This window comes from Struthio camelus, chromosome 2 (assembly GCF_040807025.1).
Source record: "Struthio camelus isolate bStrCam1 chromosome 2, bStrCam1.hap1, whole genome shotgun sequence".
Lineage (NCBI taxonomy): Eukaryota > Metazoa > Chordata > Aves > Struthioniformes > Struthionidae > Struthio > Struthio camelus.
The window spans coordinates 48,665,818-48,680,897 of NC_090943.1; the positions used below are offsets into that span (position 1 = coordinate 48,665,818).

The 15,080-nt window shown below is 44.1% G+C and overlaps 2 protein-coding genes across 11 annotated transcripts in view; one reads left to right on the top strand and one right to left on the bottom strand.

Annotated features, from left to right (window-relative positions):
* ENTPD3 (ectonucleoside triphosphate diphosphohydrolase 3) overlaps positions 1 to 1,945 on the bottom strand; it is an 83,099-nt gene extending 81,154 nt beyond the window's left edge. The window contains exon 1 of the mRNA XM_068935575.1: positions 1,778 to 1,945. The gene's annotated coding sequence lies outside the window, so the exon portion shown is untranslated. The remainder of the gene's footprint in view (positions 1 to 1,777) is intronic.
* NOD1 (nucleotide binding oligomerization domain containing 1) overlaps positions 822 to 15,080 on the top strand; it is a 40,622-nt gene continuing 26,363 nt past the window's right edge. For 5 of the 10 annotated variants that reach the window (XR_011139707.1, XR_011139708.1, XR_011139709.1 and 2 more), the window contains exons 1-4: positions 822 to 957; positions 8,989 to 9,327; positions 10,512 to 10,686; positions 11,972 to 13,775. Coding sequence is in view for 7 of the 10 variants with exons in the window: in XM_068935568.1 (XP_068791669.1) it covers positions 9,112 to 9,327; positions 10,512 to 10,686; positions 11,972 to 13,775 (2,195 nt within the window). In the remaining 3 variants the exon portion in view is untranslated. Of the gene's footprint in view, positions 958 to 1,051; positions 1,097 to 1,536; positions 1,602 to 1,984; positions 2,244 to 7,544; positions 7,956 to 8,170; positions 8,279 to 8,988; positions 9,328 to 10,511; positions 10,687 to 11,971; positions 13,776 to 15,080 lie in introns of those variants that run through there. The other 5 variants (XM_068935569.1, XM_068935571.1, XM_068935570.1 and 2 more) reach the window with 5 other exon arrangements.

Below are 15,080 nucleotides of genomic sequence, written 5' to 3' on the forward strand. Positions count from 1 at the left end.
ACAATCTCCTGCAAAACTGGAGGCTCCTGCAAGGTTTATAGTGCGTTCCCAGCCCTTAACGCTGCTTGGCAATGCCCGTAGTTAGCCTGTTTGGGGGGGGGACGGGAAGAATTACCAACCGAAAGACGCAAAAGCAACTGAACTTGGAGCAGCTGTCTCCTGTAGCGCGTGCGCACTTTTTCTCTCACTATAATCAGTGTAGCTGCTTAAGATGGAAAAAATCACCGAATGACAAACTTGCTTCGCCTTTGCTGCGTGGGCTTTTGTCTGTCCAGCGCCGCCAGAGCTGTTTCCCCCCCACACGCACCTCACCCCGCTGGCTGCTCTCCTCCCGCCGCCTGCCGGAGCTGGGCCCGACGGACAGCGCGCCAACCGCCTGCAGTCAGCGCTGCCCGGCTTGAAATCTGAATAAAACAGCCATCGCCACACTTTTTCCCCCCTCGCCCGTCCCGCGAGCTCAGAGCCGCTCGCCAGCAGGTTTAGCTGGAAGTTGGTGGCGGCGGTGGCTGCTTCTCGGCCCGCCAGGCGCCAGCCGTTGCGCAGCCACCGCCTGTCCCAGCTCCTCGACGTAACGCGGCGGTTTAACCGCGAAGTAGCCCCCCCTTTTCTCCCCAGTGAAGGGGCTGCGTCGAGGGCGGGTGGAGGAGGTGGTGGTGGTGGTGGAGGTGGAGGGCTGTGTTGTGGTTTCGAACCTGAGGAAATGGCGGCTGGGTGGTGCCCGGGGTGGGGGGGGGGGAGAAGGGCTCCGTGCCGGGGTGGGGGGGGACGAGGAGGAAGATGAGGGAGGCTGAGGAAGGGGGAGGGGGGTGTTGCGTGGGGGGAAAGTTTCCTCCGCGTGGGCTGTGGGGGGAAGGCGGGGAGAAGCGACCGCGTGTGGGGCGGGAGCTGCCGTTGGGCCGGTCCCGTCCCCGGCTCGGGCCGCTCCTCCCCTCGCTCTGGTGCCTCTCCGGCGGCGCGGTGAGTCCGGGCCGGCCCGGGATTGGGGGGGGGGTCGAGCCGGGGGAGGGGGCGCAGCCCCGCCGCTGCCGCCTGCCCCCCCCCCCCCCACTCCCGGTTGGGGGGGGAGGCCGAGGCCTGGCCGGAGGGAGCAGCGCGGGTGGGTGCCCCGAAATATGGGGGTTGGTCGGTTGTTTGGGGGTGTGTTTTGTTTTTTTTTTTTTTGAGGGGGGATTCGGGCTTTTAGAGGGCGGGAAGAGTGTGGGGGTTTCGGGTCTCTGCTGAGGTTTAAGCGTCGCTCGGGCCGGGCAGCTGCAGCCGGGCGTGGAAACTCGGTGAACTTCTTAGGCAGGCGGTGCTCCTCCTTGGGGGGGGGGGGGGGGGCGAGGTGAAGCCCGCCCGTTTGGGGTTTTCTCCCGGCAGGGCCCCCGGCCCTCTGCGGGGACACGGTGGCAGGCGGTAAGCGGGAAGAGAGGAATGTGGCCCGGCGAAACACCCGCGAAGCCGGCAGGGAGGCCGGGCCGCGGCCGGAGCCGGGGCCGGGCGGAGGCGGCAGACGGTCCTCGGCCGGCCGGCGACGGGGCAGGGCGCAGCAGGGCTCCAGCGCTTGGTAGAGCTCAAGCCTTAACCCCCCCCCCACCCCCTCCTTTTTCCTTGAGCAACAGGTAAAAAAAAGTAAAAAGCCAGACACGTAAAACTCGTCTGTAAATCTGTGTATATGACCTGGCTTGCAGAGAAATGGCCTGTGACCGTTTAGGCCCCAGGGCTTTGCTTACAGGCATACAAAAAGCTGCCGGCTTGGGGTGGGGGGGAAGGCAGGAGGTTTTTAGCTCACTCTTACCTGAAGGGACGGAGTTGGGGCTCCGTGGCTGGGGAGGAGGCATGCCAGGACGGTGGTTGCTCCTCCAGGCCGGTTTGTTGTTATCGGTGGTAAGGACCTGCGTGGCACGTTGGTGCCGGGATGGTCCGCAGGCAGGATCCCGTTTTGCCGGATGGATGGGAGGCGCAGGTGCAGCGGGGGGACGGCGTTGCGCGGGTGGGATGCCTGGGACTGATGGGGTTTTTGCTTGTTAACGGCCGGAACAGATCTTGGGAAGTAGGATGAGCGGAGCTGTCAATATGCAATTCAAACAGTTACTTTTTTACAGCTTTAATTAGAGAATTCAGTGCGAGTGGAAAGCTCAAGTAGTAGAAAAGCAGTTCTGCTTTTAGATACACTATCTAAAAGCAACAATTTCAACTATGAAATTGTTCCTCTCTCTGTTCTTCTCCAGAAAAAAAAAAATGCAAGACCTCTCTGATGGAAGGTAATTTCTTTGTTTTTTAGTACTGGCTCCTTCCTATTAAATGTTCTCCTGAAACCAACCCAAAAGGAGTTATCGGGAAGCCACATGAAATCTTTTAACAGTGATTTGCTAATTCATCCAGATCTGGAATGTAAGGCTCCATTTGGTTAAAAGTATCCTATTAGGAAATGTAGCAGCAGAACCTGCCAAGGATATGAATATTTGTTCAAAAGCATGGGCCTTTTATACAAAAGCTTGTCAGTCTACCAGGTGCAGGCAGAAATAGTTTCTTCTGTGTTCTTTTATATCTGTTGCTTCTCAGACAACTAAGAATGGCTACAAAAGCTTTTGCTGCAATCAGAGGAGAGAGAAAAATATCACAGAAAGATGCTGATCTCGGTGACCCCAGAGCAATGCAAAACCACAGGAGTTGTAATGGATTTACGGTAGTGTGAAGTTAATGTATGGCTCCCAGGACATTTATTGACATGAGCAGCATCAATTATAATAGATAACTGACATTGTAAACTGGGCTACGATAAATGCACTTTAACAGCAGATACAGAATATCATTTAAGATCATTAAGACATGCAGGGACTCTGTGCAAACTCTACTAATGCACCATTGGTGCTATAAAAATAAAAGGCTATTTTTTCTTATCTCTGGGAAATGCACTGCATCCCTTCTCATCGAGACATGCAGACTTTTCATGTAGATATATGTCCCCAATTGCCTCCGATGTCTATCTGTTGTTTTACTGTTCTTGTACTATCTAAGATACTTGAGGTTCTTTTAAAAGTGAGAGTAGAGTTAGAAACAATAACTGTCTGAAACTAATGCTGTGGGGAAATACAGTCCCTCTTATTTATTTGCTATATTAAAGGACTGCCTGCTGTGGCACGCGTCAATTTGGATGTGAAAAATCAGTCTCTCTTCTGTCTCTTCTAGTGATAGCAAATAGTTGAGTTTAGGCTGGCCTGAGCCTAAAGTGCTGCTATTAATGAAAAAGCATGGCAAGCTCTCCAGTTCTCCCCTTGCCGTAATAATGACTCTGCAGTGGGAGGGTTAGCACTGAAAAATAGCTCTTGTCAGGGAACCAATCTGACTTGGAGACACAAAGGGCACAGATTTTGATGTGAAAGAGCACGGTTTTAATATAGCCACCTCTTTAAGAGTAATTGCACTTTGAATATTGCTGTTAGAAGGCTACACCAACAGATACGTGAGAGTCTCTGAAAGACTCCACTCGTCCTGGGCTGGCACTGGGATTTATGCACGTGCTGAGCTGTCATCCTTGCGAGAGCTGGCTACAAGGTGCTGTGAAAATCGTGAAGATATGCCAGCTGTCGGCTGATAGCTAGTTATGTGGCATAGGGCTTCTCTTCACAGGGAATTTAGAGGAACAGTTTTTGTCAGGATAGGAAGACTAGAGAAGAAGTAATATAGGCTGAGTTTTCAGCTTTTCAGAGATATTCCGGTTTGGTCTTCAATCGGATGCTTTAAAGGAGAGTTGTTAATTAACTTGCACTTTTTATTGGATTTACAGCTGCATCTCACACAGTCTCTTTGGGAGCAGCCAGCTCAGTGAGGAGTTAATTTTTTGGTTTACTCAAACGTGGAGATGTTTTTTAGCTGGCCTAAGACCCTTCAGCCCCTTTATGTACCACATATACATTTAGGTCCTCAGTAATTAGGTCCGCTGTGATAAATATTAGCGCTACCCGTAAACTAGTATATTCCTCACTGCCAGAAGACTTGCAGCTCTGGCAGTTGAACAGGCATAGGAGTTGTAATAGAAGGAGAACGTGGTTATCTTAGCAAAAAGAGGATGCGAGAAGGGCAGGGCCAGAAAGTATGTTAAGTGTGTATATGGTTGCACAACACTGAGGATTTTAAAACGGGGAAGTCAGTAGAACCACTAGATAAAAGTGCCATGGCCTTTTGCCATCAGTGCCTCTGCAGTTTATTGACATGGATTATACAAAACCTTACTGTAAGCACCGATGCTTTTGCTGTACCTCTTACTATTACAAATTTCATTTCCCTTTTTCATTTCCCTCCTTATGCCTGGCCCGATACCCATCTTACTTCCTCTTTGTTATTCTCAGTTATGCAGGCTTATCATATGCCTCTCTTTGCCAGTTTTGCTATTGCTTTTCATATTCTTCAAATCCCCATTGACACGTCACTTGTCCAGGGCTGTTGTCTGTCTCCTCTTTGCCTTCACAATTGCTGGGTGAGCACTCCACTCTCTAGTTCTTTTTAATTCCTGGTAATCTGTTTTCTGTCGTCTTCACTTGACTGAAACTGCTCTCCTCAGAGAGGGTGACCGTATTCCCTCTCCAGTATCTCTGACAGGCCCTGGAGTAAGCCATTATTTTTATTTCTCCCCAAGTCAACAGCATATCCCTGCTGTTCCCAGAGAAGGTTTCCACTATAAGTTTCTGTCCCCTTATCTCCTCATACTACACTCCTGCTTCATCCAGGTATCGTTTCTCTGCATTCCTCCTTCGGTCTTCTGCCCTTTCAGCTGCTGTATAAGGCTTATGAAATTTTCCCTTTCTCCCCATATTGTAGCCTGTCAGCTGCATACTCTACCTCCATACCTCCGTGCTAATATTCATTTCTATGAATAGATATATTAACAAGCTGTTGCTGTTAGAGCAGGTGATCTCCCTTTGTATTGACTTAGTGATGCCTTCAGAAGGAGCCTAAAAGGCTCAAGGTGGCATTCAAAACATGATTTTATTCACTAAGCCTTTCAGAAATGTAACAGTTGTTAAAAGAGGCAGTAGTTCTCAACAGTAGATGTCTTTAGACTCTGGTCAGTGCACTGATCTTGCATTAATGTATGCCCTAGTCTTTTCTACAAGTGTTCTCATGACTGATGCTATGTCAATCACAAGAATTGCACTGGAATTGAATCCAGCAACTGGAGTGGCCAAGATAAGGGAAAGAACATCATATACACTTCATGGTCCACCAAGCAAATGCTTTCAACATGTATCGATATGCTGCATAAGCAGTTACAGTTCGCCTTTAAGCATAGCATGTGCGTAACCTAGCATTGTAACACAGAGATCGTTGTAATAAGAGACCGAGTACGTTGTAATCGTGTGATCCATCACTCAGAAGACTCAGGGTAAACCGCTATGGGACTCTCTCCAGAGAAAGAGATGATGGACAAATGGATAAGTTAAGAGTCCTCATGATGCCAACACGCTGGACTTGTGTTTTGAAAAAATGAAGCTAGCAAAAGTGAATCGTTTTATGTCAGAATCTTCCGGACAATGCCTGCCTTTTTTCAAGAGAATAAGCAAAGCTATCTCAACGTGTTTCTTACACTGAGCAGGGCTTGTAGGTACTGTTGCCCCTAGGGTTGCTTCTGTAGAAAAGTTTTGTGTTACTTTTGCCTGAGTAGGACCTGAAGTTTCTTTATGCGCTGATGCAGTTTGCTACGAACATGCATGTACCTGCCTTGCTATTAACTGCATGTGACGGGAAGTCTTTTTGTTCCAACTTTATTTAACACGTTAGTCACTCATCCAATGTGACTTTTCCTCAGTCTGTGGATGGTGGAAATCTCCCATTTTTCGCGTTAGAAGAAATGGGTGCAAATTACTGTTTTCTCCAATATTGAGTGTTCTTTTTCTCTCAAAGTTAATATTGCCTCTGAAAATATCACTGAGTACGTCATCGTGCGCTGACTTCACGTTACCAGCTCTGACTTCCCTGCTCTGCATTTTTGGTCTTTCTCCTTCTCTCACCTGATGCTTAGCTTCACCTTATATTCTTCTCTGATTACTCTCTCGTTTCTCCACTGTTTTCAGATCACGTTGTATGGAAGAGAATGTGCTCTCTTGCAACACACATATGCACACCCCTTCCAAGAGCAACGAAATTATCTACTGACTTGGACGTAGTTAGATGTAGTGCAGGCATCTCTGAGACCTTCTGGTCTTCCTATGTTTTTTTTTTTCTTGTCTTTTTGCTTTATTTCTTGCTTCTTTTCTTACCCTCTTTGTAGGTGGGCTTGAAAGAAAATATTTCTGTTTATTTTGTACAGGTGACACCACTTTGGTTCAATACTATGGTTTCCTGGATGTTTGCTTCAGTTTTCCCCACAAACCAGGAAGAAAAAAGTGCATTAGTATAATGTGGTCCTAGAACGACAGAAGCAAGCAGGAAATGTTGAGTAGACACAGTATCTTGAAAGAAAAGGGTTAATATTTCTTTTGCTCGTGTTTTAAGGTGACCATATCTCTTTAACTAAAAGCTTGCAAAAGCTTTAGAGCAAATGACATTTTCAAAATGGTTTGAAAATGGTCTTCATGATAGAGTTCATTTATGAAATGAGCTTTCTTGAACAGAGATATGCCTGTGTGGCTTCTAGGAAGCCGAGTGACTCAGAAATCAGCCACTTCATCTGGTGGGTCATGTGAATAGTGTAATGAAAGATTGATTTGTCTGAGTACATGCAGTCACTTATTCATGTGATGAGAAAGTCAGGTCACTTGGTTACATTCCATTCAGTTAAAGGAGTTTTGCAGTTGTTGAGTTGGCTTTGATCCAAAATGGTTGTGCTAGGGATTTGCCTGGTCACAACCATCTGAAGGCTCATTTCTCAATGTGGTTATCTTTATCTGTGCAGATCAGCAGCTATAAGTTAGGACCTATTGGTTCCTTGAAATCAGATGAGCTAGGCTGGTTTGCACTGCGGTAATTAGTGTCGATAGATAGGCCATGTCACTAAAACGCGATAGCACAAATTGCCTCTTCCTCCAGCTTCAAGCAGCACAAACTGCACCAATGCAGACTGCAGCTTCTGGTGTGAAGACCCCGTAGTGACGCGTTTGTGCCAGTAGGAGGTCACCTAGAAGAACCTCTGAGCTGGGAGGCTATAGCTGTGCTTTGTCAGGACAGCGCTGGAGAGGGTTTGGAAAGCTTGCCAGTACCGTAAATGTCTTGGGAAATTGCAAGCGTTTTGAAGCAGCAGAGCTGGCACCTTTACAGAGTTCTTGAAGAATGGCTTCTTTTTTTAATATGGCTGTAATTCAGAATCTAAGAACGTTCTTCCGAACCTCCCTGGACCTGCTGCATCAACTGTACTTTTCACCCTGTTACTGTAGTGTGCCAATAATTCGTGTTATTCATGCAAATTGTCCATTGCTATGTGGAGGTGATTCAGTAATAGTCTTGTAAAAAGTCTCCTTCGTGCATGGGAAATCACATGTGTGGGGTCTGTACCTAAATAGTAACTAAGTGAATATCATTTTGAATTGCAATTACAATAAAACTTTAAAAAAATTACAATAACTCTGTGGTTATATTGACTAGAATTCAAAAAAACTGTTCAGTAATACACTAGAGAGGGATCTCTATTCCTTGTTCCTACTGCTTTATGCCTTTGAGAGAAAAATGACAATAAATGGCCGGTTAAAAAGAGCTCCCAAGAGCTGGTACAGAGAACGAGGGCATACACAGTGTATATATTTGTAGACGAGAAGAGAGCATTCGTGCTAAAGAGTACCATTTCTAAACAACATCTCTACGGCAGTGAGGGGGTTTCCTGAGCGCACAGATGTCTGAATTAATCATCGTGTTGGGTCTCTGGATGCGGATACATGGGCTGAGATTAGGCGTTCAAGCATAACTGTTTTGCACAGATTTCAAATTGATGTCTTCGTTACAAGCTGTATTGTGCACAGTCTCCTTCCTTTATGAAGACCGAGGTGGGTTGGATGCCCAGTCCAGTAATGAATATGAATTGTCATGCCATCTTCCAGGCCTAGTTTATCACATGGGGAAAACGCCTCTAAATTTAGCTGTTTTATGCAATTCCTGCTCAAGTAGAGGTCCTGTTTTTTTTGTGAATCCCTAGAGATGAGATCTTAACATATTTACAATCACTAATTGCAGTCCTTGCCATAACGTTGTTGTTTTTCAGATCCGGAAAAGCTATAATTCCAGCTCTAACTTTGATTAAAATTAACCAAATTAAACCAATGCAGTGGCATTTTCCCTGTTTTACATAATGAGACAGTAGCTGTAAAAGGTATGAAGTGCTCTGTGCCCGTAAGCGGTGTTTTAGCTCTGAAATCTGCAGCAGTATTTTCACTGTTAGTGTCATATCGCTCTTGGCCCCCTTAACAGCAGCATCTGATCAGTGGTTTTCCCATAGTCTCATACTGCCTCTCAAGCCTGCCCTGAAGCTAAATGCTCTTTCTTAGTTTAGCTAAAACAGTCTCAGAGTTCACAAGGCCACACTTACAGGGACAGTTATCCTATTGGCAAAATTTTACACAGTCACTGTTGTTGTAATAAGGAAGAAGCAAAGTGAATTGCTACTGTAAATTAATTCCTACAGAATTAAATGCTAAGAAATACAGTTTTATTCCATTTATTTCCTTGTCCAGATATGTTTGGACATGTGCCACGTTTTGTCTATTGAAACATGAAAAGCTAATAAAAACCATTCAATTATGCACTAAGAACAGGCAGCTAATAAAGCAGATGCCAGTGTTGTTTGAGGCAAGCTGAGTAAAGTATTTGTATTACAGAGGAGACTGCCTGCAGTCGGTATGTTTTTTCCAAAATCTGAACAAATAAATGGAAGTACCTGAGGAAGAAATCAGAATCTTTCTGAATAAAGTTGGCAATGGTACTATGCAGAGACTGGAAGTATTGTTTGATTGCTAGTCGAAGGATGTATCTGCATCCTTAGATAATGTCTAAACTGAGGTTCTGTACAATTACTTTTTACAGTCTTGGTAGCGTGAAGGACAAATTGCCTGTTTCACTGGAATTAACTCCAAGCTGATTCCACGCTGCAAATGGACAGTTTGTCAAAGATGAGGCTAGACGGAGCAGTCTCTTGCTATCTCAGCTATGGAAGGCCAGCATTGTGCTAACTCGGAGATTTCTGGGGTAAAACCTTTAACGGCAAGTCCTCTGTCCTGCATTGCTTTGCTGAAAGTATACCGAGAACTTTTGGTCACTAAAATCCGAAACACGCAGTGTTTGATTGACAACTTGATCAAGAATGACTACTTCTCCACTGAAGATGCAGAGATTGTTGCCCAGTTTCCAACTCAAGCAGATAAGGTATTCTTTTTATTTCACCAGCCCAGCTTGAGTGTTGTTTTGCTACTTTCAACTTACTCCTGGGTTTTGTGGGCTTATCTGGCAATTTGACCTCTAATGTCTTTTTCAGTCTGTGTTATATTGGAGTCTGTGTTATATATGGGAGGCCATGCATTAGGAGTCTAAGCAGAGGCAGAGAGCAAGTCACAATGAAGTGAAGTGGACCCGGTGGGAGCTTCTCTGGAAGGCATATATTTGCTTTTAAGAGCATAGAAATTGTCCAAAAATACCTTTTTTTTTTTTTTTTTTTTTTTTAAATCTGTGCCATGGGTGCTTCATCCTGCTTTAAATTTCCAAGAGACCATAGTCTCTGGAAACCCTGTGTCTGCTTCAGAAGTGAATTCTTGATTAATTTGCAGCAAGAAGAGGATCCAGCCATTCAAAATAGGTCCCCCAGATGATTGCTCTGTCCTGTAGAGGGTTGTCATATACTAGCTGCACAGAGATCAGACTCTTCCTTGCTTCTAGAGGTAGTGAGTTAGCTCCAAGCTGCTTCAGCTACTGTCTAGTACCATTAGTTTTGGTAATGATGGCGGGCAATAAGTCCGTCATAGTAGAGAGAACCTGCAGCATTGAATTGCTGTGTTTTTCAAAAAAAAAAAAAAAAGAAAAAGAAAAGAATTTGTAGGTGTCCAGATCTGCATTAAGATCCAGAGAAAGGGCATTCTGTCTGTCTGTTCTGGGTCTGGCTGGACCCTAAGGTAAACCTTAATGTGCCTAGGATGCTCACAAGTCAGAGGATGAATTTAGGGCACTGAGAAACCACCCCTTTCTTTTTATTTTAACTAGCATGAGATTTAAAATATGCTTTCTAGTTGCGGTGTCCAGCCAGGCTGGGGAAATCCTTTGGGATCCCTACTGAGGAGCAATATTTATTCGTTTTCTTTGTGGTTAGCATATGCATTTAGCTACTAGTTCAGACCTTAACCTGCAGAAGTGACTTTCTTGCAACATCCATACAAACAGGAAGTGATTTTTACAATGGTTCAACTAGAACTAGAACTGGATTTTGAATTCAATTTTTTGAAGTACCAGTTTTGATTCCAGTCCCCTGTTCCTACCCAAAAAGGATCCTAAAGCAGTCTGGAAGTGTAACTGCGATAAAATGCTGTGCATCAACGACCTTTTACATGGTGTTTCTTCAGGTTCGCAAAATTCTAGACTTGGTTCAAAGCAAGGGAGAAGAAGTTTCAGAATATTTCATCCATGTCCTGCAGAAAGTCATTGATGCTTACTATGAACTTCAGCCTTGGTTGGGTGAAATAGGTTACCAGCCTTCAGAGAATATTCGTAGTAAAGCTGTGGAAAATACAGATCCAGGTAAGGACATGCAGCTATATCCCTTTCTTTTGAACTACCCTGCTATGTGGGAAACTCTAACCAGGTGACGGAAGGATAAGAGAGTCTAGGGAGGCACAAGCCAGAGAAAATAAATGTGCTTATGCTCTATTTTCTAGCTGTCATAGCCAAATAATTAAAAGGCACAGAATCCACTGTATAACATAACAGTCACATTGATATATTATCTCCTGTTTTGCGCAAGTCAAGCTCTTTCTTTATTTGTTTGTGGATATAATGGTGTTTCTACCTTGTGCGTGTCGTAGTATTGTCTAGAGGTTTACTATGGTGTATTAACAACACAGTGATGGTTTGGCGATGGAATAGCCAATATTTCACCATGAGCACAGTCAAGCAATGAAGCAGGTTTCCCAGAGAGGCTCTGCAGGCTCCATCCTTGGAGGTTTTTAAGACCTGTCTAGATAAAGCCCTGATGTGTAGATAAAGCCCTAGTCTGATGTGGTAGCTGACCCAGCTTTGTGCAGGAGGTTGGACCAGAGACTTTCTGAAGTACCTTCCAGCCTGAATTAGTCTATGCTCCTAGAAGAGATTTTGAGTTATAAGAATTAAAATATTAAGAATTAAAATGTTGCAGGAATACGTATCTTTCTCTCAAGAGGATTTTTCATGCTATATAAATACAAGAATCACTTTGCCCCTATCTGAAGTGAAGATTCTGTTGGAATAAAAGCACATGCTAACATTGCACTTTTGTACCACCTTAAAAAAGTCTTTTGAAGTGCCTGGGGCCTGGGTTCTAAAACACATGCGTTTTATTTGCAAAAATAAAAATTACCAAACAAGGTAGGAGTGAATAACCACCTACCCCTTAGAAACAGCAGGTAGGCTTTATTTAGAGCAAGAAGGCAGATGCCAGTAACCCGTGGCACTCATCTGTGGCCTACCTTTGCAGAAAGTAAGATAGAGTCTTTAACAAGGAGGTCAGGGCCTCAGCTTAAGAGCAGCTCCTTAATGCAATGCAATGCCTTGAGGTTGGTACTGGCTTCCAGGAAATGGTGACTCACCTGTACCTCTTTCATTAGCATCTGAGTTTTCCAAGACAGTCTCCTGTGAGAATACTTACCATACAACGTTGTTTGTTATATAAGGTTTAATGATGGCAGCGTAAGGAAATAGCAGTAATCTGCCAAAGAGGCAGTTTTACATAAGAATTATTTTAGCTTATCACTCCCTTTCAGTTCCGAAAGAGATGGTCCTATACTATAGGCTTTGGTCTCTTTTTAATAATAGTTCACTGTCTTTTTAGTTAGCAGGTATTGTCAGAAACTCAGATATGAACTGGGACGGGACTCAAAGTTTGTTATGTCGTATGCTCAGAAGGAAGAGATGCTGCTTGACGAAATCTACTCCAATAATATTATGGAGCTGGTCAGTTTTACCAATGAGAGTCTAGGCAACGTGTCTCAATTGGAGGCCCTTTTTGATGATACAGTTGGGCTAATTAATGAAGATGGAGAAACTGTTTATGTCTTCGGGGATGCAGGAATTGGAAAATCCATCTTGCTGCAAAAGATACAAAGTCTTTGGGCCAGACAAAAGTTGGATATAGGGGCCAAATTTTTTTTCCGTTTTCGATGCAGGATGTTTAGCTGCTTTAAAGAAAATGAAGCCATATGTTTGAAAGACCTTTTGTTCAAATATAATTGCTACCCAGACCAGGACCTCACAGAGGTGTTTCATCACATCTTGCAGTTTCCTCATACAGTTCTTTTCACATTTGACGGCTTTGATGAGATCTATTCTAACTTTGATCTCAGTAGCGTTCCCGAGATGTGCTCGCCCAACGAACCGATCCACCCCCTGGTGCTGCTGGTAAGCCTTCTCAGGGGAAAGCTTCTGAAGGGATCCAGGAAAATTCTTACAGCGAGAACAGGAACTGAGATCCAAAGAAACATCATTAGAAAGAAAGTGTTGCTCCGTGGATTCTCCAGCAGTAACCTGAAGGAATACACTGCCATGTTTTTCAAAGATGAAGGGCAACGAACACTGGTGTTGAACCAGTTGGAAGCTAACCCCAATCTCTGCAGTTTGTGTTCAGTGCCTTTATTTTGCTGGATTATCTTTAAATGCTATGAACACTTCCATTCCATGTTTGACAGCCATGAACTTCCAGACTGTTCAGTTACATTGACAGATGTATTTTTGGTCCTGATTGAAGTTCATCTGAACCGATCTCTGAAAACAAGTTTGCTGAAGAACAACACCAGGAGCCAAGCAGAGACGTTCAAATCAAGAAAGGAAACTCTTCTAGCTTTGGGTAAAATGGCATACAAAGGGATAGAGAACTCTTTGTTTATCTTTGAGCAGGAGGAGGTCTCATCAGTGAACATCTCTGAAGAGGATTTGCAGTTGGGCTTTCTCAGGACAGTTCAAGGTTATAGCGGCTGTGAAGATCAGTCCACTTACGAGTACTTGCACTTAACCCTTCAGTCTTTTTTCACAGCTTTGTTCCTAGTTATTGAAGAGAAAGTGGGTACCAAGCAGTTACTTGAGTTTTTCAATGAGTGCTCTTCCACTGAGACTTCACAGTCTACTTGCCTTCATATTCCTTGGTTCAGAAGACAACTGGCAGGGGAGGATCCTTTCCGAAATAATGAACATTTTCATTTTACCAACCTTTTTCTTTGTGGCCTGCTTTCTAGATCCAAGCAAAAGCTCCTCAGACATTTAGTTCTGCCTGCAGTCATTAAGAGGAAGAGAAAGACACTCATCACATACCTTGGGGAGAGCATGAAATCCCACCTGAAAGGTCTCTCTCGGTCCAGGCTTCCACAGTACAATCAGATTCAGGCCCAGCCCAACTTCATCTGGATGCTGAGGTGCCTTTACGAGACGCAAAGCGAGAAAGTGGGGAAGTTGGCTGCCAAACACATGCATGCCAATTACCTCAAACTCACATACTGCAATGCCTGCTCCGCTGACTGCAGTGCTATTTCTTTTGTTATGCATCACTTTCAAAAGCGCCTGGCTCTGGATTTGGACAACAACAACATCAATGACTATGGAGTAAAACAGCTGCTACCTTGTTTCAGCAAACTCGCAGTGATCAGGTAGGATTCTGTGCAAGCAGGTCCTTGCTTGTCCTTGCTTTATTCCACAAGCTGATTGCTGGGCTAGAGGAAGTCAGCTTGAAGCATGAGAGAGATGGGGAGTCTGCCTGTTGCTGGGAATTAGAGTGCATTTGGCCATAAGATTTGAAAACAAACGCTGGAAATAGCTGCAAGTGGGACAATTTGGATTAAAGGCTGGACTATCCCAGAGTCTGCCAGTTTCAAATCTTTTGAAATACTTGTTCATCTAGTTACAGCAGCAGGGACAAGCTGTGAATTTTGAATCCCAGGTGAAGAGTTTGGTAAGAAGTCCTTAGAAGCCCGAACTGTTTAGACCTGTAGATTTAGTTAGCTCCATCTCAAAATATTTTGTCTCAAAAGAGGATTTTTATGGGAGAAAGAGTGTAAGGGAAAGGAAAAAAAAAAAAAAAAACCAAAAGAACTTCCTACTTTACCTGAAGACTGCCTGAGTCTATCCGTGGCCTTGGACAGACAGGGTAAGAGAGGATCTACCGTTCACAGTAACTCCTGATCAAAAGCTATGCGTTTCTTGCTTTTCAATCCTGCCAGGCGGTATGGCTTTGATAGAACAAAAGCTACCATGAGTTCTCTATCAAGGATACAGGCGAAGTATAAGTTGTGATATTTCCATGGGCTGGTGTAATCAGGGAGAACTAACTCCACCTCTCACAGGTCAGATTCTTCCACCTACAGTCTTTTGGGGCCATGCAACTATACCTTGTTTGTCCAAACATTCAGGTGCAGAACTCCAGAAAATTCAAGCATCTTATTTTTAGTTTATTTTTAAAATTACAAAATTATAAATACAAACAAAATTAAAAATTAAAATAAAATTCTAAAATATAAATAAACATATTTATACAAATTTTAAACTTTAAAATTTATTTACTACAACCCCGTTCGGCCTCATGAGAAACTTTTCAAACTGGACATACTCCTCCTGATGGGCTCTGCTCTGCTTTTTTTCCTCTACAAGCCTTTCAGGACTAAATCAAAGCAAGTGGCTCTGTTTTTTTTCCAGTTAATTGCAAACAACTGACTTTCCAAGAGAAAGCAGTATGAGAACCTGGGGAGGGGGGAAGGCATAAGTATGTAAGAGATGGAAGAAAATTACAGTCTTTCATTCTCTTCCATGTTCCATGATCATGGCATGTGGGCTTAGCACCATCTCCAGTACCAAACTAGTCTGTTCCTTTTTATCTTTGTGGCTCTTCCTGATGTTAGGACTTTCATTTCTAACAACCAATTTCTGCAGGACAGAAAATGTTGTTTCTACCGTTTAAC